At 42.7% G+C, this 24,659-nt stretch overlaps 1 protein-coding gene and 1 long non-coding RNA gene across 3 annotated transcripts; one reads left to right on the forward strand and one right to left on the reverse strand.

Moving 5' to 3' along the window:
- Window positions 1–3,364: 3,364 nt before the first annotated feature.
- Window positions 3,365–22,803, forward strand: LOC309532154 (putative lysosomal acid lipase/cholesteryl ester hydrolase). 2 transcript variants are annotated; one of them, XM_082222172.1, is made up of 10 exons: window positions 3,365–3,635; window positions 9,749–9,857; window positions 10,781–10,898; window positions 13,447–13,645; window positions 15,185–15,294; window positions 16,374–16,510; window positions 17,385–17,531; window positions 18,957–19,028; window positions 19,149–19,220; window positions 20,013–22,803. In XM_082222172.1, exons 2-10 carry the CDS (start codon window positions 9,756–9,758, stop codon window positions 20,244–20,246), a joined length of 1,191 nt encoding a protein of 396 aa, XP_082078298.1. In that variant the 5' UTR covers window positions 3,365–3,635; window positions 9,749–9,755; the 3' UTR covers window positions 20,247–22,803. The 2 variants fall into 2 exon arrangements, with proteins under 2 accessions (XP_082078298.1, XP_082078297.1); XM_082222171.1 differs by lacking the exon at window positions 3,365–3,635 and having other exon boundaries at window positions 9,714–9,857.
- Window positions 22,375–24,452, reverse strand: LOC309532219. Its single transcript, XR_014219664.1, has 2 exons — window positions 23,776–24,452; window positions 22,375–23,714 (listed from the first exon to the last, which is right to left on the reverse strand). It is a non-coding gene; the product is annotated as an uncharacterized lncRNA (long non-coding RNA).
- Window positions 24,453–24,659: the final 207 nt, after the last annotated feature.

Below are 24,659 nucleotides of genomic sequence, written 5' to 3' on the forward strand. Positions count from 1 at the left end.
TGTGAGCAATTGTCCTCCTGACAATCACCTCAATTTTATGCGTAAGAAGAGTTTGGAGTGCAAAACCCACTCCTTTGCAGAGAACTTGTATGAAGAGTACTGCTTTTGATTAAATTAACAATTTTCTTAATTTTCACACATTTTTCTAGAATAGGGTCCACCTACTTGGAAGCTAGGGTTTCTCTGTGAAGAGAGTGGTTTATCAAAGTTGCATTTGAAGCAACTTTGTGAACAAGTCGGATCAGTCCATTCTTCCTGTCATAGATGATGCAAAGTTTTCTTGCTCTTAAAAACTGGTTGCCTATTATTTGGGGATAGGGGGGAATCAAGAGGCTTGTATTAAAAACTGGTGTGCTCCCCCCCCGCCCACCCCAATGCCTCAACGGACACTTCATTTGCTAGTGTCTTGCCACATTTTACCCACTGAAGTATTGGCATGCTACTTTTTTCAATATTAGTGAACTCATTTTCATTGGTCCAAATCTCGGATCCTTTTAGTGGTTGTGACCTCTCTTTTCACTTCAGTCATGTTGAGCAAGTAGACAAGTCATCATCACCCTTATGCTTGCGTTTTCTTACCAGAAGAGCATCCAGGTAGCATCTCCCTCACCATCTGTTTCTTCTCCCACTTTCTCTTTCTGGTGTGTTCCCTTCCTTTTGTTTTCACAACAACCCTGTGAGGTAGGCAAGACTGAGAGTTCAATAACTGGTTTAAGGTCACTCTGAGCTTTATGGCTGAGTGGATTCACACCTGGGTCTCCTTCTAGCCTTGACACTCAAACCACTGCAACTCTGTTGGGATTTCTGCTAACACACAGGAAACCAAAACTGTTCACCAACCTGGGGCTCTCAGAGCCAAGTCAGTAACGTGTGCCCAGTTCCTTGTGGCACAATGGACCAGTGCATCTCACTGTTAACTAGAAGGTTGGGGGCTCGTGCCCACCCAGGGATGGCTGTGGGCAGGATTCCTGCATTGCAGGGGGTTGGACTAGATGACCCTTGGAACCCCTTCCAACTTGATGATTCTATGTGCTGTAAAAGCCCAATCCCAACATGGGTCACATCTCCAACACACACTGAGAGCACACGTGTAACAATTAACAGTCTCATTGTCCCCCAAAGAATCCTGGTAACTGTAGTCTGTTAAGGGTGCCGATCTCTCAGAGCTACAACTCCCAGTCTCTTGGTATTGAATGGATCACATACTACAGCCACTTCTTTTTTTATATAATCATTTTTATTAAATTTTCTGTTTTACAATTTCAAATAAGCATTTTACAAACTTTAAAATACAGTGGTACCTCGGGTTAAGTACTTAATTCGTTCCGGAGGTCCGTACTTAACCTGAAACTGTTCTTAGCCTGAGGTACCACTTTAGCTAATGGGGCGCCCCGCTGCTGCCACGCCGCCGGAGCACGATTTCTGTTCTCTTTTTTTATATATAAATATTTATTAGGATTTTACAAATTATAACAAACATATCAATACACACAAACACAAACAAAAATAAATAAATAAATAAACAAGTATAGTTTCAAAACCTTATTTTCTTAAGACTTATTTCACCGACCTCCTCATACCTCCCCTTTCTGCATTCCCATTTCAAAAATTTAGTTCAGCAAATCCTCACCCTTAATTTTGTCTAATTAACACCCTTACTTTCCTTTCACTTAATCTTTACAGCTGTACTCCATTTGATTTTAAAAGCCACATCATTCTAAGATTCATGAATTTTACAATATTTCTTAAGATAATTCTTAAATTTCTTCCAATCTTCTTCCGCCGTCTCTTTTCCCTGGTCTCGGATTCTGCCAGTCATTTCCGGAGCACGATTTCTGTTCTCATCCTGAAGCAAAGTTCTTAACCTGAAGCACTATTTCTGAGTTAGCGGAGTCTGTAACCTGAAGCGTATGTAACCTGAAGCATATGTAACCCGAGGTACCACTGTATCCAATGACTTCCCTTCTTCTCTTTCCATTGTTCATTTTACATATCATACATCCCTGCATATTTTACTATAACCATTCAAAGCAATTTCCCACTTTTACATCCATCAAAAATTATTTACTCTGTTAAATTTGTCTTAATGCTGCCAGAATTTCCAGCTGTATACAGTTATTTTCCATATATCCAATAAATGTTTTCCAATCTTCTTTAAATGCATGTTCTTCTTGCTCTCTTATTCTATATGTTAAATCTGCAAGTTGTGCATATTCTTTCAACATAAGTTGCCAACCGTCTTTAGTTGGGATCTTGCTCACTTTCCATTTTGGGGCTAACAAAACAAGGGCCGCAGTTGTTGCATACATAAATAGCCTTTTCTGGCACCTGAGAATTTCAGTCTGGGTTATCCCTAGTGCTTCCCCCCCCCCCCCGGGGTATGCCGAGGTATGCATACCCCTCAACATTTTTGAATCTGACTGATGAATTTAATACTGACTCCAACAAGAGCTTCATTGCATTTAAACACTGTAGCCAACTTAATATTTATAAAATTGGTAGGCCCTCCGTTGAGTTTGTTTAAGCCTTCACTGTGTGTAAATTCATGGTTTTTGAAAGGACGACATCTGGCGACCGACACCAACAGCAAGCAGAAGAATCGCGAAGATGTTAGTGCACACAACCTCATGCCAATACCGTGAGCTGTCAGCTGTGTAATATGAGGTAATGCATGTTCTTTGTACTTTTGTTCATTTACTGTATTTATTTCCCCCGATTTGAACTATAAAGTGGTGATTTTCTTGAGCCAAAATGAGAGTACAGTGGTACCTCAGGTTACATACGCTTCAGGTTACAGACTCCGCTAACCCAGAAATAGTACCTCGGGTTAAGAACTTTGCTTCAGGATGAGAACAGAAATTGGGCAACTGCAGCAGGAGGCCCCATTAGCTAAAGTGATGCTTCAGGTTAAGAACAGTTTCAGGTTAAGTACGGACCTCCGGAATGAATTAAGTATGTAACCAGAGGTACCACTGTACCCCTAAACATTTCCTTTTTTTATAAAAAAAGCACTGGTTATCCCGCATACTACAGCCACTCCTGGACACTTGAGGAGTAGCTCAGTGTCAGAACATCTCTGCTCTACCTGCAGAAGGTCTCGGCTTCGGTCCTTGGCATCTCTAGGCAGGGCTGGCTGGGAAGCTTCCCTTCTCTGATGCCCGGATGAGCCGCTGCCGGCCAGAGCTGGCAATATTAGCCTGGATGGTCTCCCGGGGAGCTCTCGGGGAGTTCAAAGGGACTCGCCTCCTCGTAAATGTGCTCATGCCCGCATGAGTCACCACCACGGGAGGAGCACCAGCTCCTCCGCGCGGACGCCAGAGGAAGAGGAAGACCATAAAGGCGTAGAGGCGGGTTGCCCTTGACGCTCGGCGGCGCCATTACCGACTCCAGCCCGCGCTCCCTCAGCCTCCCCGGCTGCCTCTGCGATCCCCCGACCACCGGCGCCCAGGCCTCGGCTGGGTGGGAGGAGGAAGAGACGCGGGTGGGCATTCTCTCCCTCTCCGCGCGCTCTGATTGGACGGCGCGCGTGGCCTGAGAGGGACAAGCGAGGCTTGGGGTTGGCTGTGCCGCGCGCCCCCTTTTGCCGCCGAGGGGAAGAAGCCTGGATTGCAACTCCTTCGTCCCTCGGCTTTCCGGTGAGTGGCTTCGCTTCCCAAGCGCACAAGGGGCGAGGAGAGATGCTGGGGCATCGCCTGAAGGGAGACCGGGTGGGAGAGTCAACAGGGCGCCTCTTGTGCATGGTGCTCCGCGGCCATTGAAGTCCGCAGGAACTGAGCAATCCCTTCCCTGGGGCTATAAGCAAAGGTGGCGCGCCAAGACCTGGAGGGGAACGGAAAGTGGCCTAGCGACTCGCGCAGGGACGCTCCGGCCCGTCGTGGAGGCGAGAGGAGCCTCCTGTGCGGTGCTGAAGGGCGCCCGTGGCCTGCACGAAGGGACGCCTGTTGCTGGACCCTTGCTCGGGTTGGGGGGATAGTTGCCAGCTAAAGCTTTCGGGACGGGGCGTTGGCAGGCCCTCCAAGTGTCCCTCTTGCCCAGGGACAGTCCCGGGTTGGCAGAAGCCCTCCCCGTTTCTGATTGGACCCCAGAATGTCCGGCTTTCCCCTAGGAAGCCCCTGTTTTCATCGGAGAAATGCTGGAGGGTACGGGGTGGGGAATGGCGATATGGACCAGAAGGGAATTGGCAACAGCAAATAAGGCAACACCTAGAAAGAGGGAAAGTGGCAATGGCAGGCTGTCCCTTCACAGCACCCCTGCCCCCCATTGGTGCTTCTGCATTGCAGGGGGTTGGACTAGATGATCCTCAGGGTCCCTTCCAACTCTACAATTCTCCCATGCTGGTGGAGTGAACTAGCTTCTTTAACACTACAGGTCTTCCTCTTCTCCCCCCACCATGCCTTGCCCTCAAGTGTGTGTGTTTTTGTTCTTTATATGCTGCATAACGGGCTGAAATGAATCACAAATGAATTACTGGCATGGAGATGGACGTAACTAAGTGGTTGTTTTACTTGGGGTGGTAGGAACTTAATTTTGCTGCTCCCATTTGGCATCTCCCTCCTATGAAACCTTTCAGTCTGTTACTCAATAATGGGTTGCACTTTAGATTAGGACCCTTTAGCTCTTGCAGTTTTAAGTGGTGAGATGGTGCTTGAAAAAGATTAGCTTTCCCCCAATCTTCTAGCTGCATATTTTGGGCGTGAAATAGGGGTACTGATATACAGCACAGGTCACTTGTTCATTCTAATCTGCAACCTGAAATCTGTTTAAATTTATGCCCAGTTTTCTCTTCTTTCTGTCTAGATGGCCAGCTAAAAAGGGACAGCAGTAGAATTCAAGAGTCTTGTGGCACTTCAGAAAGCTTCCACAGATTTATTGTGGCAGAAGCTTATGCGGCAAGGGTAGCACATACGATGCTCTCCAGACGTCGTAATGACTACCACTCCCATCAGCCCCAGCCAGCATGGCCAGTGGCCCAGCATGATGGGAGTTGTAGTTCAGCAGCTTCTGGGGGACACCATGTTGGCCACCCCCATTCTGTGGACTAGAAGCCACTTCATCAGATGCAGCAGATCTTTTTCAAGTTTTGAGAGTTGTGCAGAAGTGGGGGTTTTCTCCGGTTTGCATGATAAGAGACACCTGCGTCTGATGAAATTGCCTCTTCTGAACAACTCTGAAAAGTTTTGCTATACTGATAATTCCTTTTTTTAAAGGTCTAAACAAACACATAAGAAAATGGTGCACTCCTAAGAGCCCTGATCCATCAGCTGAAGACTGTAGTTCAGTGGTAGAGCACAAGCTTTGCATGTAAAAATCCTATATTCAGTCCTGGGCATCCGCGGGTAGGACCAGCGTGGGGAAAGCCCTGCCTGAAATGCTGGAGAGCCACTAGTCAGTATAGACTAGGATTAGCCAATGTAGTGTCCTCCAGATAATGTAGGACTACAATTCCCATTTGCCCCAGCCAACATGACCAATGGTCAGGAATGATGGGAGTTGTTGTCCAACAAATCTGGAGGTCACCAAATTGGCTACCCCTGGTGTGTGCAGTAATAAGCTGGATTGACGAATGATCTGGTTTCGTAAAAGGTAGCTTGACAGGTTTCAATTATATATGGGATATATAACTTGGGAGAAAGGAAAGAAGCTCTAATTTTGTAATCAGAGAATACTTCATGGTCCCAACTCTGGGTGCTGTAGAAAACTGGGTAGAGCAACACACAGTACCTCTCTACTCTGCAGTGTTAGAAACTAAAATATGAAAGCTAGGAACTAAATGGCACCTTAAACGTAGGTTATAGACGCCACAATGGAGTGTCTAGGCACACTTTTTTACAACAAGAATACAAACCTGAAAATGAATGAACTGCAGCTAAAATCTTACGTTCATTTTTCACATGGTCTAGTTCTTCCCCTGCCAGCGCGCCTTATATTCTTAAGAAGGCCCCTTCTCCTGGCTAAAGAGAGTGAATGGAATGGGGAGGCAGAAAAAGGTCCTTCTTTCCTTCCAGCAGTGGCAGTACTGTGCCCAGAGCTCAGAAACTGCTCACATTAATGAAATTCCCTGTTGCAAAATTTGCCTAGAGCAATGGGAGTTTCAAACACTACTCCTCTGACTTCCCAGTGTAATCCCTGCAGCTGTGCAGAATGTAGTGGAGATCCTAGCTCATTTTAGTGACTCTGAATATGACGGTTATTCCAGGGCAATTAAGAGAGAGAGAGAAAGTGCTATGCTGGAATTGACAACTTGTTAACCAGGTCCTTCATGTATAAGAGCAGCTTCATCGGCAAACATTAGCCAGTGCTGATTCTCACCTTCATGCCCAGAAATACTTCGCCTGCTAGTTTCTACAGATCACAGCAGTTGTTAAACTTTCACAGTTAAAAGGCAGAAGGGCAGGCCAGACTGGTTATTCTCTGGTTAGCTGATAACTTTAGCATGTACAGGCATATGTACTCCCCAACCTTGTGATTGTTTCGTGTGTCAATTTGTCATGTTTTTGTTGCTGGTTTTTAAGCCTCTCCAGGTCCTTTTGGGATTTCTCTTTCAAAGTGGTTTCCTCAGTGAGCATTGCTAAGGTAGTTAGGGTTGTGGGAAAATACGTATTTTCCTACTTCTTAGGAGATTTCTGCTTGTCAGATGCTGTCTGTGAAAGGAGAAATAAATCATGGCAACGTTAGCACCACTAGCAAGTAACACTTCTTCTTTAACTTCTTCTTTTGGAGCAGTTGTGTGTTTCTTAATACCTGCTGCTTCCATGTTTCTGTTCTCTGAAAGAGAGATGAGCAACAACATGTTGTTGCAAGGAGTGCTCCTGTCCAGTGTTCCAGATAGCCATTCCAGCCTCCCTTTCCCCCCTGCGCACTCAACAAATTGTTCCATTTTTCTCTGTAGGATCTCTCCCCCACCCATTTTTTTTTTTTTTTTACTTCTACAGACCTGGAATATTGCCATGTCTTTTGTGCCATTTCATTAAATAAGGATCCATCCACTGATGGGAAAAGAAAATGGGAAGGAAGAGACAGAAATAGGGGAAGTTTTCCTTTTTCAGTGATACATTTAAACCAGTGTTGGTTTATCTTTTTGTAAACGGCTTTGAGGATTATTATTATTTTTTAACACAGTCAAGCGGTGTGTACATTTTATGCAATAAATAAAATGAATTAATTACCAGTGGTGGCTAATGCCCCTTGGAACCTGTAGGGTGGTGAACAGCAGGTGGCCCATGACAGGTGGAGACAAACCTTACACCTCCCACTACTCCTCTTTGCTGAGTTCTATAAGACTGGGACTGAAGAATAGGAGGCTGACAACCAGTATAACTCCCTGGACTGGCTGTAGGATGGGGATAGCTTGACCAGTGTAATCCATGCATTGGTAACATTTGTAAGCTTGAGGCTGGATTACTGAAACCTGCCCTTGGGTTTGGGACGTCTGCAGGTAACTCCTCATTTGCTTCTTCAAGGCCTTGAAAGCTGAAAGCCTTTCACAAGAGACAATTCGGCTCAAAAGCTGACTAAAACTTTTTTTAAAAAATCTGTGATAAAGAAGGTTACCTGATCTACTGGCCTTGCATGTGCATCTTTGATCAGAAGGTGAAGATTTCTTGGCATGGATGTAAAGTGAAGGGGGAAGTTCTCATATGCTTTACACTCTCTGTGCTGCTGCTGAAGGCAGGGTTAGAAAAAAAAAGGAAAGAAAAGTTTGCAGTTTAATGTGATTAATGTTAATATACCATTGACTCTCTGGGTGCCTTGACTTTTATGTTATCTTTCCCCTTGGCCTTTTAGCTAAAACAGGCTTTGTTTAGCTGATCATAGAGCAGTTTCAGGAAAGCGTGATTGCAATGAACTTTATCTTCTCTCAGTCATGTGCTGTTAAAAAGCATGTGGGGAAACTGCAGAACAAGGACAGCCATAGTCACAGATCAAAGGCCAAACTCAATCATGTTTTGCATGTCATATGGGGGTGGCGCATGTCTCCCTGTCTTTTATCTGAAAGATAAGACTCTCCCCTTGGACAGAGAATGAGAACTGCAACAATATTACTATTATTTTTAAATTCAGTATTTGCAACTTTTGAAATTCATCTCTCTCTTGTTGATGATTCAAATTATCAAGGAAATAACTTTTAAAATAATGAGTTTATATAATGTTCTTGTAGAAATGCCATATACATATACATATTCTGATATATGCCAGAAGAGGTTTGGCTATAGGTGATAATGGCTTCATATTCTGGCTTGTTTTGAAGTCATTATCTATAGTTTCCAGGCTTTCACATAATGGAAATCTCTTGTTAAATGCTGGGTCTTGGCATGCTTTGTTGCTTGTTTAGAGGGCACAGCAAAACAACAGGGAGATGGTCCTGCATGTGGGTGCACACACACTGGTTTATTACGTCACGTCAGGGTTTCTGGCACAGCATTATGTGTGGGCATGGCTGATATGAAAGGGAGCAAGGGATGATCTTTTGATTTAAGACAAAGTGTGTTAAGCTGACACAAGATTACTATCATGTGGTGGCCTCCACAGGTCACTGGAAAATTTCAGAAGCAGATCCGCCACACCAAATGATTGAATGATGACTGCTCCTTTTTCTGGTTGCACATGTCAATAGAAGTATAGCATCTAGATCAAGGGAAGTAATAGTGCCACTGTATTCTGCTCTGGTCAGACCTCACCTGTGTCCAGTTCTGGGCACCACAGTTCAAGAAGGACACTGACAAACTGGAACGTGTCCAGAGGAGGGCAACCAAAATGATGGAAACAATGCCTTATGAGGAACGGCTAAGGGAGCTGGGCATGTTTAGCCTGGAGAAGAGGAGGTTAAGGGGTGATATGATAGCCATGTTCAAATATATAAAAGGATGTCATATAGAGGAGGGAGAAAGGTTGTTTTCTGCTGCTCCAGAGAAGCGGACACGGAGCAATGGATCCAAACTACAAGAAAGAAGATTCCACCTAAACATTCGGAAGAACTTCCTGACAGTAAGAGCTGTTCGACAGTGGAATTTGCTGCCAAGGAGTGTGGTGGAGTCTCCTACTTTGGAGGTCTTTAAGCAGAGGCTTGACAACCATATGTCAGGAGTGCTCTGATGGTGTTTCCTGCTTGGCAGGGGGTTGGACTCGATGGCCCTTGTGGTCTCTTCCAACTCTATGATTCTATGTCAAGTTGATTCAGCCTTTTCAATAGCTGTTGCAATTCAAATGATCCATTTGGCATGCCAACCAAACAGGAATATTCAAAGTGTCCTTTTTCAAAACCCAAATACAGTTGACCAGTATTATCTTAAAAGAATAACAATCCGTGTGAAACCACCTGATAAGATGAGATTTGGACAAGATATTTGTTAATTCATGACTTGTCCCTTAACCATTACACTGAGACAGCACACCACATGTAAAGTTTTGTTAAGCCAAGGCTGCAAACCTGGACCCGCTTCTTGTAAAGTAAATCACATGGAACTGCCTTCTGGGTATATGTGCATGGAATTATGCTGGATCTTGAGCAAGGCCAAAACCAATTATCTCTATTACAGAGGTGTTTTCCCTCTAGGAAAGCACTGTTTATTCGTAAAAACTGTTGGTCTTACTCTTCAAAAGCTGCTTTATGTACTGTTTCTTTCTGTGAAACGTGTGCGCACATCCTTGACTGTTCTCTTTGTGGATTTCACTGTAAAAGTATTAATTTAGGTTTGTGGAAAAGTAGTCTTACATATGTGTACTGAAAGATGAATTTGTTTTCATGCAGATCAAGGATGTGGCTCCTCATAGTCGCGGTGAGTTTGATCCAAGGACTTGCAACTTCAGAAAACTTTGTGAGAAGTCGAAATGTTGACCCTGAAGCTACTATGAATATTGTAAGCCCTTTTTATCCTTCTGTGTTGTATCTATTATAGTTAAAGGCATCAGTGGCAATTGGTGCTACACTTGATATTCCTGAAGTTGCATTTTCACTGAAAGTTGGGATTACATGAGCATGAAAATATTCACTTACTATTATTATTTTTTAGGAACATAACCTTCCCTTCTGATACAATTACATTGCTCAGGGTGACTTACAGCCATCAAAGCAAACAAACAAACAACAATAATCCCATAAAAGATATAAAGTGACAGCGACAGACTTGGCGGATAGCAGAACTATATGCCCACATTCCAAAATGTTTCTGTCCGGCAAGTCTTGCTCAACACTCTCGTGACCCACTAACACAGGGATGGTTGGACTTACTGTTGAAACATGCCTTCTATTTGCTACAGCAGCAAGCTTCTTTCACTTCTCTCTCTCTCCCTCCCTCTCTCTCTCTCTCTCTCTCTTGTGTGGAGAGAGAGTGGAATCCTGCAAATTTAAGGGAAGGTCTCTGAGTGTGCATATGAGGGCACGACACTGAAAAACCTTGTGCTAAACTATTTGTTAGGTGTCAAACTTTCCCTTGATAATTATTCTTGGGAAAACTGGAAGCTGGCTCAATGAGTCTGTTGCTCAAGTACCTAATCGGATAGCTCTAGAAAGCTGAATTGCCTCAGGGATACTGTTCGGTTTTGCATTAAAGGAGGTCACCAAACAGACTGCTGATTTGGCCACAGCAATAACTTATTAGACTTCTTTGGAACTGACAAATAAACTGATTGTGTAGGTCAGTCCTCCCTTTTCTAACTTTGCACCTTTTTGCACACTCCAGGTACTGACTGTCTTCTGTGGAAGACAATTGTCTAGGCCTTTTTACAGCCATTTGCTAATGTTCCCAACTGAATGCTGCCCATTCTTTCCTTTCCCTTCCAGAGCGAAATTATTTCCTTCAGAGGATATCCCAGCGAGGAATATGAAGTGGTGACAGATGATGGGTATATCCTGAGTATTAACAGAATCCCCCATGGGAAAATAAATCAATGGAACAAGGGTGAGTGTGTGTTTTGAGGTAATATATTGTGTGTACATGTAACTGTAAATGTCCCACACTATGCAGAGATATAGATGTAGATACAGAGAAAGAAATGAAGGCTTCTTGCTTTGGAGAAATTTGGCTAACATCAGGTTTCACTAGTGCAAAAATAGATAATTTGTTTGATAATGTAGGGTTCTTATAGATCTATCAATAACAGATTCTTTGTTCAGCAAAACTAACAGTTACATACTGTTACATATATGCATACACACCTTGCTATTGAGCTCACTCCTACAAAATGAATCTGTCCCCCCTCGCCCGCAACCCTTTTACCATCTAAGAATTGGGGCATGAGGATAGAAGGGAAGGCTGTTAAGTATTATTATTTAGCTTTTTACTGTTTTTTTAATAAAAAAATAACAGTGTATTTTCAGAGTCTTTTTCATCTTCAGGGTTCTCCCCTCCCACAGTAGCTTAATCTGGGCCACAGAGAATTTGCAAGACATTCAGATGAATATTACCACACTTGGAGTTCATCCAAAACATGGCACCATTCTGCCTCCACTGGGACCAGTTTTGCTTGTATGGCTTCATTACATATGCCGGAAGGGCATGGGAGAGCACAGCACTTTCTCTCTTCATGGGGGGAAGTGAAAATTCCCTGCTTCTTTTCCCGAAGGCATTAGATGTGGAAACATTGTACTCGACTGAGCAGGACTGAGCTAAAGCTACTCCACCCACCCACCCACCCACCCTCAGAAGTTGGATATGAGAGGGTTTTGGTTCAAAGGAGCACAGGAAGCCTTGCTAAGTCAGTGAGGACATAGGCCAGGCACAAGCTCTTGCCCGTCTCCCACCCCCAGTTCTCATTCTTTGATTTGCCCATAGGGTGCTGGCAGGTCTCTTCCCAAGCAGTGCAAGTTTGCTGGCTCTCTTCTCCATTCTTGGAGATGTAGGATAGATACTTTATGTTGATAATGACTGGGCAGCCTGCTATTCTTTTTATTATTATCCATTTTGCTTTCTTGGGTGTCTCTTGCTATCCAGTGTAGCAAAATAACATGGTGGTCTCCTATAAAAGTGATGGTTGCCAGCCAAGGTGTCCTCTTCCGCTTTTGTATTTTGTGGTCTCGCCAGTTGCTCAGCCATGTGGGAGGAAGTGCACACAATTGCCCAACATGTTCTTGTTCTTTTTTTCTTTTAAGATTTCAATAAAATAGGCCATACTAATAGATGAAGTCAAGGATATTTTAATCCTTTTCTGAGCTATTAAAAGAAGTCGGGAAGTGTGGTGGCAGGCAGAAAGGGAAGCTAGAATAACTAGTTCATAGTCCATGTTGACATCAGCTGTTTTCAGTCCTGACGTAGCTGTGAGCTGCACACCATCTTGACACAAGTGACAGGGAAGTGCATGTGATCTTTTTGGGGGTGGTGGGGGCGGATCTCTTTAGTTGCAAAAGATTCTTTTTGCAGTTGTCACAGATGCACTCGCTTCAAGCCATTCACAGAGATTCACTACTACCTCTTCTTTCAAAAAGGGTGGAGATGGTAGCACATCCAGCTCAGTGTCTCAATGCCTTTGCCTCTCTTGTCTGCAGCTTTTTCCTTGAGTAAAAGGAGTTCGCTCCAAGGTATGGGGCTAGGACAATCTGAGGCTATTGCTTTTGTGAAGCCCGAGTAAAGGATAGTCTAACAAGTGATGATTTTTGGTAGTCGAGGCACAGGTGGCATCGTGAAGAAAGGGCAGATTGTCTGAGCCTCCTGCTTCCAGTACCAAACTGTAGCTTCAATGTCTCATTTTCCGCCCCTCTTCCATTACAAGGTTTGATGGGGGGGGGGGGAGCTGAACAAATAATTTGTTTAGCTTAATGGATACCCTAGCGATGTTCAACAACCACAAAAACTTTGTCCTACACAGTTGGTCTGTTCTAATCAAGAGGCAGCAAGTATCTAGGGAAAAGTAGCTCATTTCCCTCGGTGTCAGTTTATCTTGTGGCTGTTTGTGTCAAATACACTGTCTTTGATACGTTCAGTGATGGTTCTTGCAGTGTTAAAACTGTTAAGTGGGGCTGTGGATCTGTTTGTAATAAAGGTGCAGGTATAGAGAATTTTAGTACAAGGTATCAAAGTGATGGATGAAAAGGACGTTTTCCCAAAGGACATTTAAGTCTGGTGTTTTGATTTCTCATACCTCCAGATAAAATAAGAGCTGTATTGAATTGAGCAAAGGTTGGCTATTAAAAAAATGTGTTTGCTCTGCTTTCCACATTGCATTCAGAAGTGATTGGGTGGTATTCCACCAAGTTTTACTCAGAGTAGACCTGTTGTTGACTTACTCATGCTCATTAATTTCGGTGAGCAAAACTTGGTTGACTGTCCCCCCCTATTCATTCCAGACTAATAGACGCCACTTGTGGAATTGCTGGCTATGCATTCTCTTTGCCCCATGTTTATAGCAGGCATGGAATGATTGCATGACTGGCGTTAAAAATTTTGATGGATCTCAGTCTTGTTGGAAGCAGACACTGAAGCAGTAACTTTGCTTAAAACCTTTCACTTTCAGGTCCCAAGCATTCAGTGTTTCTACAGCACGGCTTGCTTGCTGATGGCAGTAACTGGGTGACAAATCTGGACTACAACAGCCTTGGCTTTATGCTGGCTGATGCTGGCTATGATGTTTGGCTGGGAAACAGCAGAGGGAACACTTGGTCCAGAAAACACAAACACTATACAGCAGACCAAGAAGAATTCTGGATGTTCAGGTAGAGTGAAATATCTAAACTTACTTGCATGTTGCTGGTTCCTGGTTTTGCCCTTTAGACTCATGCTCTTCATATTGGTAGTTAAATAAACAATCAAACTTGCACATATTGCACATATGGGGAATTGTGTGCTTGGTTGAAGCCCACAATTGGGATAACCCCAGCGTCAAAGGATGAAAACGGTTGGCAATTCATTTTGGGGGCCCAATTTGGTGTGCTCACATTAGTGTTTAAAGTTTTAAACGGCTTAGGACCAAAATATCTATGGACACTAGCATCTGCAGCAATGGCAGATGAACTACAACTTTCTGATTCCTACCTTTTCTTAATTTTTTAAAAAAAGAGTTAACTCTTTCTAGCATTTGTAAAATCTGTAGAATGTGGCAAATTGTACAGATGCAATTATTCTTTTTTAAAAAAATGAGAAACTAGCCTGCTCCCATTTCAGTGTTTTGAAGTCCGCTGAAAATTTATCCTGGTGCCCATTCCTACAAACTCTCTTGGGGCGAACGGAACCTCTTGGTAGTTCTGCCACCCTCAGAGCTTCATAAAATGACCACCTGGAAGAGGGCATTCTGTGTGACAGCCCCTAAGCTTTGGAGTTCCCTCCTCATAGAGGTGCACTTAATGTATCTTTTGTTATGTGCTGAAGAGTCATCTCTTTCCTCTGGCCCTTGACACCAGAGGTGTATAATTTAGGACCCACCCTCTTTTCTTTTATTGTAATGTCTTTTAACTGTTCTTAATACTGCATTTTAAAATTGTTGCAGCCCACTCTGATACCTCAGGGTGAAGTGCAGGTAAGACATTCAATATATAATGATGGTGGTGAAAAGCGTCCTTAGTGGTGTTAATAGACTTTGGGTGGAATTAGATTTGATGTGGGAGAACATCCTCAGACATGGGCACAAGAGGAAGCAGAGCCCTCTGCTGCCCACTGCATAAATTCTGTTCCTCCCAAATTGACATTTTAAAAAGTTGTTTCTCACATTGTTTCCAGTATTCATCACACTGGGAGAAACATGGCTTTTTCATCTCCCTTTTCCAGCAGGATTTGTCTTCCTCTTCCAGTCTGTCGGTGTTGCGTTTGTAAACCGCCCTGATGATTTATAAGAACTATGGTGGAAGTTTGGTTTGCCTTGTTTGGTTTTCCAGGTGCTGCTATCTGACATCTAGGGACAGCTTGCCTGTCAAAACTGTCACATTTTGGTAGCCACGTGGTTGCTGTGAACTAGGTAGTGGCCTTTCTTCATGTGCAGTGAATTGCTCATAATGTGGCATTGACCATTTCTGAACAGCGCCGGTGGAGAAATCGAAGGAGGACGAGTAATGGCTTGATTAAAAAAAAGACTCTGCTTCACAAACATTCAGAGAATTGGGGACTTGATGGGTCTGTGGTGAACTTTGATCTACCAAATCCAAGCCTGTTTCTTCAACTGCATTGTGCTGAGAACATTGCGTTTGAGACTAACAAAATGTGGGTCCCACTGCATATGCAAGTCTGTTAAACATAGGCTGTTTTTTTCCTTTCCTTTGCAGTTATGATGAAATGGCTAGATATGACATTCCCGCTTCAATAGATTTTATCCTGAACAAAACCGGACAGGAGCAAATATTTTATGTTGGCCATTCCCAAGGCACCACAATGGGTAGGTTTTCAGGTTTCTTAAATGCACATTGACAATTCTAATAGCTACAGCTATTTCTTTGTACAGCTGCTATTCCAAATTACTTTTAGGAGGAAGCTTGTTCATAGTACTGCGACTACACATGGTGTCACTGGACACACATTGGAAATAAAAACAACCATTACTCAATTGTAACAGGAAGCTGCAGTCCAACAAACCCAGGAAGTATTGCATTAAGGCCCATGAGAGAAGGCAAGAAGGGAGTGTGTGGGCCGAACACTCATTCTCAGTCAGAAAAGTCACAGGGCAATAGTAGTAGTAAAAGGAGATTTACTCCTTCCCCTGTACCATCTGCTTTAAATTTGATCTGGAGAGTTGGGTGAACCCAATGACAGTTTCAGGGGGCACACAAGGAGAGAACATTCTGTTGCACAAGGAAAAGTCCTTGCTGTAATGGAATATTTGCCTCAGTGCTATGTTGAATAGAACCTGCAGTTGAATAACCAACACAGTCATATCTTAACCTCACCACTGACTGTCACTTCATGTTTTGTTGATTCTTAAGTTTATTGATCAAGTGAATTTACAGTTACTATACTGTTGAGGATATATATGCAACTGTAAACGTTTTAAGTTGGTCAAAAGCAAGAAAGGATATTTTCTGTTTCAATGCCCAGGTTAAAAAACTCCATCCATAGATCCATAGAGGGGTGTGCTTGAGTCCCTCTGTTTTAACCTTCATGTGTGCTGCTAAGGCTTTTCTATTATGCCAGGTTTTCACTCTGATTTCATGTATCTTTCCCCCCACTTTTAAATTTTGCCAATGCTGGTTGTATTAGAATTGTTTGCCGCGATAGTAATTTCATAAGCCACTTTGAGTTTATTTATAAATAAAAGAAGGGTTCAGATTTCTTAATGCAAACAACTTCCTTTTGACTTGAAGGTTCTGATTGTAAATGGTTCCACACAGGCCATAAAATACTTCATTGCTTTTGTGTTATGAGAGATCCGAGCTTAAAATTTTGATCTTGGGATTTGTTTGAGAATGCCCAGCTAGCTATATTCATTTCTCTTCTCTTCTTTTCCATCCCACTACCCAGCGTTCATTGCATTTTCAACCATGCCACAGCTAGCAAAGAAGGTAAAGATGTTCTTTGGACTGGCGCCGGTAGCCACCGTAAAGTTTTCAACCAGCCCACTAGCCAAGATTGGAGTGTTTCCTGAACTAATGTTCAAGGTATGTAAAAAGGTAAAGGTAAAGGGACCCCTGACCATTAGGTCCAGTCACGGATGACTCTGGGGTTGCGGCGCTCATCTCGCTTTATCGGCCAAGGGAGGTGGCGTACAGCTTCTGGGTCATGTGGCCAGCACGACTAAGCCACTTCTGGTGAACCAGAGCAGCGCACGGAAACACCATTTACCTTCCCGCTGGAGCAGTACCTATTTATCTACTTGCACTTTGACGTGCTTTCGAACTGCTAGGTTGGCAGGAGCAGGGACTGAGCAACGGGAGCTCACCCCGTCGCAGGGATTTGAACCGCCGACCTTCTGATCGGCAAGCCCTAGGCTCAGTGGTTTCGACCACAGCGCCACCCACATCCAAAGTATTTTGGGCCAAATACTTGCTTGAACCACAGTCCGCAATTGTTGCTTGATGTAACTAAGTACTTGGGAGTGTGCTTTTTCGTTGGCTCTGTACATACTTGAAGAAAAGAAGGAACATACCATTTAACAAAAGCCTGAATGAGTGGCTCGTTTCAAAAGTAAACACATCAGTTGACCCGAGACTGCTTGTAACGCTCTTCAGAACCTAAGCTACTCAAGCTAGTTGATGCTGCCACTTGGCATCAGGGTGTTGCTGTAGCTACTTTATACTGTTTCCTTCAGTGGGCGGTAATGACAATGTCTGTGTTGAGAATATAGTGCAGAATCCTTTTGCCTTTGCGTGTGGGATTTGAATGGGTTTTCTGTCCTAAGTGACTGAGTAGAAGATTCTCATAATAGTTTTTGTCATGCTATGTTGTTACTTGATATGATTGGAAGTATCCGCAGGAAAACAGACGATTGACTTAACCTAGTGACCTATATACTAATGTTTTTTGTTTTGGCAGGCAATGTTTGGGAATAAGCAGTTTCTCCCTCAGAACAAAGTTATGAGCTGGCTTGCTACTCACTTATGCGACCATTTCGTATTTGATTATCTTTGTGGCAATGTTTTCTTCCTACTATGTGGGTTTAATGAGAAAAACTTAAATATGGTAAGTTTTCTGACTACCTAATAAAAGGTACAGACAATGATCTAAATAATTTGAATGTGTGTGAACTTTTCTAAAATTATTACAGCTTATGCCATCCATATCTTACTTGGGTAAAATTTGCTTGAATCTTACAAGTTTCTGCACATGTTGCTTTGGCATATTGGAAAACACATGATTGCTTGGGTATAACTCAAAGTTCCATATGTTTCTCTTTCTGTTATGGGATTGTATATTGTAATTTTCTGTTGTGAACTGCTTTGAGATCTGCAGATGAAGGGCGGTATACAAATAAAAAAAAAATAAAAAACAGTGACCCTGGCATAAAACTAAGTTGTGACTGCCCACTTTGTAAAAATGGAAAGGGGAAAAAAAATGGTGGTGTGGATTATTAGGTGATCTTCTGGATGTAGTTATTATTATTTCCTTTCTTTTCTACCAGATTTCTTCTTTTCCTAGGGTTACAGTGATAAACAATGTGAACAAAATACACTCATGTAGTCATACGATTATGTTGAATTTTTTTATGCATTTGTACAAGCTGGAACATAACACAATTGTTATGTTCCAGCTTGTAAAAATGCACATTAAAATATGCATTGATCTGTGGCACACTACTAGAATTACAATGTGAATCATGATGTGAAGTGAATGTTTGTAGTTGTTATGCCACACCCTGAATACCAATCAGGGCTGGTGCACAGGGAACTATTTAAGAATGTATTGTAGATCACAAGCAGGCTGTAGCATTAGGCACTCTTTCCTTGCCACCTTGACTCAGTATGAACATGGTCAAGAGTGCTCCTGAATTCTATTTTAGCCTTTCTCAATTAGAATCCTAGAATGCCCCTTAACCATGATTGGTAGCTATTGGATACAACGTGAAACAAGGGTAGGATTAGTTCATGTGCTAGAGAGGTGAGAGTATGCAATCCCATGACACACCCACAGTTGTTTATTGTCATATCTGCATTGGCCCTAGGGAAGTTGTGCTGGATCATTGGATGAATTATCAGGGCTTTAACATACCTGGGAAGCAAAGCCTTGCTGAACACAGTAAAACTTAATTCTCGCAACACACTCATAGGATTTCACTGAAATAATTTTGCTACGTAATATGTAAAATGCAGTCATGTTGTGGGACGTTAGTTAAAACTAATGTAGTGGGACAATCAGGTAAAAACTCAAATACCTTGCCCTAAAGTAATGTCACTGGTAACATAATATTGAGATTTGCAGCTTGTTTAGAGTGCCAAGTTGATCTCTGTAAAGAGCTGTAGGTAGTTACTATTTTGCTGCAAATAAACACAGAACTGCATGATCTCTGATGCAGTACTTTTGTTCAAATAAACCAAATGGAACAAAAGAAATTAAGTGGCTGTGGCGTTTTGTGATGGTTTCACTCAATAATGTTGCTGTTTGTTACAGACTCGAGTAGATGTATATTCAACGCACTGTCCAGCTGGGACATCTGTTCAGAACATGCTGCACTGGGCTCAGGTAGAACCTATACCCTTAATTCTGTTTAAAGAAGCTTCCTGCATATAAAAATAATAAATAAATAAATAATATGTGAAGGTATATGCAAACATTACAAATGCAGCATGCCTCTTTTTTTAGGCTGTGAAGTCCGGGCAGCTCAAAGCCTTTGACTGGGGTAGCAAGAAAGCAAACATGGCTCACTACAACCAGGTAAGAATTTCTCACTCATTTGCGCGCGCGCATGTTGCTTACATAATAGAAACCTGCAATGCAATGGACTCCTAACTCCCATCAGCCCTAGCCAGTACAGTCGTACCTTGGATCCCGAACACTCTGGAACTCGGACATTTTGGCTCCCGATTGCCGCAAATCCGGAAGTGATTGTTCCGGTTTGTGAACGTTCTTTTGGAACCTGAACGTCCGACGGGGCTTCCTATGGCTTCTGATTGTATGCAGAAGCCGCAGTTTGGTTTTCCAATGTTTTGGAAGTCGAACGGACTTCCAGAATGGATTTCATTCAACTTCCAAGGTTCGACCAGTGATATTGATAGGACAGGGCTGCCCAACAGGTCTATCTACCGGTCGATCGTGGGCTGTCCCTGGTTGATCCTAGTCGATCCTGCGATCTCCAGCAATAGCCCCCCCAAAAAACAACAACTCTGATCCCTCTCCCTAAAAAAGTCTCAACAACTTTGACTTATCCCTTCCCAAAAAAGCTCCACAACTTTGCTCATCCTCTCCAATGGGTAGATCACTGCCAGTTTATTTATAGTGGGAGTAGATCAGAGTCTCTTGGAAGTTGGACACCCTGTGATAGGAGATGTGGTCCAGCAATATCTAGAAGGCCACAGGTTCCCTATTCCTAATGTAGACTGTGTATACATATGCTGTTTTTTTATCCATAAATCTTTGTTGTATTCTGAACTACAAACTTGCCGTTTTTTAAAACAAACAAGCTAACTAACTAACTAACTAACTGTTTTCCTACCCCATCCCTTTTAGTCAACACCACCTTTCTACAAAGTAAAGGAGATGACTGTTCCAACAGCTCTCTGGACTGGAGGTCATGACTGGCTTGCTGACCCAAAGGACATTGCCCTATTGATGACTCAGGTCCCGAACTTAGTTTACCACAAGAATATCCCTGAATGGGAACATCTGGATTTCATCTGGGGCCTCGATGCCCCACAGCGCATGTACAAAGATATAATTCAACTGATGCAGAAATATCAATAAGGCCACATCATCCTAGGAGCTGTGATTCTGAAACATTTCTTCAAGAAACTAGCATGATCATGCTGCTTTTTTTTTTGTTTAATCGTGGAAACAAATCCTTCCTTCTTTAAATACGTATTCTCTTATTAACCTGTCTACATGCAGTTTAGTAATACCTCAGGAAATTTACATTTTTGCACTGCTCATAAGTGTTCTCATGCATCTTGAATGGAGATGTTGAGACACAACTTAAGTGTTCTTCTTGTTGTGGTAGTCTTGAGGAAAGGAAAAGCCTTGTTGCTAATCTTGTCTATTGATAAGTATCTGAAAGTAAATCTTATCTGCCCAAACTTGTTATGGAGAGCAGGGTGGAGAAATGTTCTAGCTAAAGCCTTGCTAACATCAGGAAGCTTTATAAAACGAGATCTTTGCTCATCCCACTTCTCATAGCAGAGTTAGGAAGATGAGCTGTACTTTCGATCAGAGAGCATGGGTGCGTGTTGTAGGCCTATTTCCAAGTGTGTCTGATAATGCCAGTGGGAAGCTTCCATCATTTGCTGATCTTGGCTGACTCTGCACATTACAAGAAGAAAACAACACACTGCAGTGGTTAAGTGTTCCCAGCATGGGATTCCTCTAGGGCTCTTTTTTTGAGTGTTGGACCTTATAGTCCACCTTATTCTGAAGTGCATTCCCTGGATTGCTCTGGAACTACTCAGGGACAAATGCTTTATAGCTGTGCCCTTGTGATCAAAGCACAAACTGTGTTCTAAAGCTGGTACTTCTTTGAAGATAAACTGGCATGTGTTCAGGAATCAAAATGCATGCCTTAAAATGTGTGACACTGTGTCGCATTGGGAGAACAATGCATGTGACTCTTTCAAAGAGGAGCTGCATCTAGGGCTTGCTTCTGTAGCTGTGGAAATATACGAAAGTATTAGCCTTCCAGTGTTCATGTTTAAAATATGTGGGTGCTGTTCCAAGGCAGCGACCCTGTGTTTTGAAAGCAGCAAGGTACGTAGCACTTATTTAAAGGCTGCCAGGTTGAGCCTAAATGCATTTTATTAGGGTTTTGAAAGAAAAAGAAACTTTCTCCAACAAGTCCTTTTTTATTGGAATACAAGCTCTGAGCATGTGTTATAATGCTGTCCCCAGTGGAACATTGCTCAGTGGTGGAGCACATCCTTTACACCCCATGTTTAACCTGTCATTTCTGGGTAGACCTTGGAAAGACCCCTTTCTGAAACCCTGGAGAGCTGCTGCCAACTGGTGTAGGTAATATGGAGTTAGATGGGCTAAATGTTCAGACTAAGGCTGCATCCAGATGTCACTTAGTTATGTCTTCCTAGCATTTGCCTACCTGTGCATTTTTGTGTTTTATGTGATCTTTCACGCAATGCAACAGCCACCTCTGGAAATCTAGTGGATGTTTAGCACTCATGCCCAATGCTAATTCTCTCCAGGAAATAATAATAATAACTTGCAATTGTCTTAATTTGGAAAATCACTGGAGTTTTGTGTTGACAAAATTTGGGGCGCTATCCCAGCATATAGTTCTTTAACCACCATTTAAATTAGCACAACATGGCAGCATATTGATCAAAAAGCCCAAGTTCTAAAATGCAACAGGTGCTACAGTATAAAAGGAATGTTAGTGATAGGGACAGAAGCACTTAGCATTATAACCAGTAAAACTAATACAATAAACCCCATGTCTGAATGCATCCTCAGAGCAAGGTACCTTCCTATGGCTGATGTTTCACAGGCCAAGCCTCAGTGAAATGTCCAATACTACCTACCTCCTTGATATTTCAGACCCTATGGAGCTTTTTTCTATATCAAAGAAGTGTTGTGAAAATATATGCTCAAACTGTGAGATGAATTCAGAATTGAGATGGCATGAAATATTTTTATTAACTAAATTCAGAACTAGCTTATATGGAAAATGACTCTTTTTGCAACTTCACAGGTCCATAAAGAATGATTAAAAGGAATGGTTTGGATTTTATAAAGCAAAGTTCAGTTTGCAACTTGGAGACGTGTTTTTTTCCTGCAGAGATGAAGTGAACGGCAGTGCATAGACTGACTACCAAAGATGCTCAATGATATTGTGTCTATGCTCTGATTCTTTATGCTCTGATTCTCTTAATTTTTCTAACTTTTGCACTGAACTGTAATTAACAGATGGAAATGGGGATCTGACAAGTTAACATTATTCATAATGCTTTAATAAAGTTTTTTTAAAAAATAAAAATACTTTTTACTTTGGGTTGTTTTGTAAAATCAGCAAATATCAGTTCTACATTTTATGTGCAATATTAAGACATTCTAACCACTTCCCCTAAATATGAAAACTGATACTTGTAGTTATGCCCGCTTTTTTACCTTACTATTATATGCCATTTTCTGCTTTGGGTGCAAATTAATTTTTAATAATAAAAACAAGGAAGCATAGTTGCAAATATTAAACTTTGTTGAAGAAATCACTCTGGGAAACCCATGCACTGTGTCTCATGTTTGTCTAAGCTTTTTTGGGAGGAAATGACAGCATTGAATAAAAATATAACTGAAACTAAAAGTGGTCTCTGTGTGTTGTTCCCACAGATGCAAGTATTATACTCTGGAAAGATCTTTCTAATGAAGGCTTTTAATCACAAAAATTGTACATATGAAGGACCCCTGTCTTATCCAAACAAGACTGGATAGTGAAAGGAAATTACTTGTGTTACAGAAAGCAGAGATCCCTGGTGGAATTTCAATGAGCTTAATTTAAAATAGTTGACTGGAAAGTCCGTAAGAATGCTCAATCATGGCAGAAATGCCTGAAAATTCCGAACAAGGATTTTGGATAACAGAATACCCTTATACTGTTATCCTCCCGAGTCTGCTTCCTGTTGTCTGTCTGAAACAATAGACCCCTACTCACTCCCATCCCCAGAAACCAATGCATAATATTTACCTCATAATTCTAGTTTATCAGTGACCGTTCAGTGGTATTGCTGCTTCGCATTGTAGAGGCACTGCTCTGCCACAATAGACACACAAGTGTACACACAACACTTAAAATAATGCTATATGGCGTTAACAGGTGTTCCTATCTGAGGCCACAAACCTGTTATACTCACAGGCCTTCCCTTAGTCACCCCAGCAGTGATCCAATAGAAGGAGTTGTACCAGCAGACATAGGGTGGCAGGCAGGTGAATTTGAAAAAGGGAGGAAGTACCCCAGAAGTAGCTTTCATTGTGATTGAATATGCAAAGTCTGAAGTTCAGAAAATCCTAGATGGGAATTCTTAATGCTGTCCTTTCTGCTTTAATTTGGAAGCATTTCTGGAGCAAGCTACAATTTAAAGCAAGTTGATGCTGTTTTCTGCCACAAGATGGTGCATTGTCACTTACCAGTGATACTTTGTAACTGGTCCGTAACATTTTTAGCTGGGAGACACTGCTTTTGTAACATGTATCAAAAAAGAGAGACGCTGCCCCAACCTTTCCCTAATGTTTGAAAGCTTTTGTAACATGTATCAAAAAAGAGAGACGCTGCCCCAACCTTTCCCTAATGTTTGAAAGCAAGAATACAAATATCTAGCCAGTCTCGCAACATTGCTTGTGGGGGGATTAAATCTGTATGTTTAGGGAGAAGACCAATGCGTTGTGGGTTCCTGTGTGGGTTCCATTGTACAATTCTATGGTTCCATACGTGCAGAACTGGTATTATGGGGTACCTGTAAAATGCAACAGGGCTGGTTCAATAGATCAAACTGCTGGAGTGGACATATACAGTATGGGGAAAGTAAACTGCTCCCTAGCTGTGACGGGCTTTATACAGTATACAGTACTAATAGTGATACCTTGGCCTCGTAGCAAATGGGGAAGTAGCGCTGATCTTCCGCCGCAGGTGTTCTATGCTGACAGGATCTCATTCATGAAAGCAGCACGTTGTAATACACAATCCAATGCAAATTTAGCGGGGAATAAGAGTCATCGAAAGCCACGGGATTTACAGTGGTACCTCTAGTTACGTACTTAATTCGTTCCGGAGGTCCGTTCTTAACCTGAAACTGTTCTTAACCTGAAGCACCACTTTAGCTAATGGGGCCTCCTGCTGCCGCCGCGCCGCCGGAGCACGATTTCTGTTCTCATCCTGAAGCAAAGTTCTTAACCCGAGGTACTATTTCTGGGTTAGCGAAGTCTGTAACCTGAAGCGTATGTAACCCGAGGTACCACTGTACTTCCAGGGATTGCAGGACCGGCGGACTTGGCGGTGGGGGTGGTTGCTGTAGCCTCGTCTGTCCCGCACCCACCGCGCACCCCTTCCTATGCCACTGGTAGCTAGGCGAGGCGGCGGGCAATGGGCGCCACACCTCGGCGCCTGCAGCGTGCCTGAGCCCTGCGTCGGCGGGCGGACTGCCCGCAAGCTCCGCGCTGGCCTCT

The sequence above is a fragment of the Podarcis vaucheri genome (genome assembly GCF_965113315.1).
Source record: "Podarcis vaucheri genome assembly, chromosome: 5".
NCBI lineage: Eukaryota > Metazoa > Chordata > Lepidosauria > Squamata > Lacertidae > Podarcis > Podarcis vaucheri.

What these genes read in the sequence shown, in the direction of transcription:
- LOC309532154 (XM_082222171.1), top strand. Translation starts at nt 9,729, where the DNA reads ATGAATTTGTTTTCATGCAGATCAAGGATGTGGCTCCTCATAGTCGCG. An exon ending in TTCCCAAGGCACCACAATGG is followed by an intron (nt 15,295 to 16,373) that starts GTAGGTTTTCAG and finishes CCCACTACCCAG; the next exon opens with CGTTCATTGCATTTTCAACC. An exon ending in ACATGCTGCACTGGGCTCAG is followed by an intron (nt 19,029 to 19,148) that starts GTAGAACCTATA and finishes CTCTTTTTTTAG; the next exon opens with GCTGTGAAGTCCGGGCAGCT.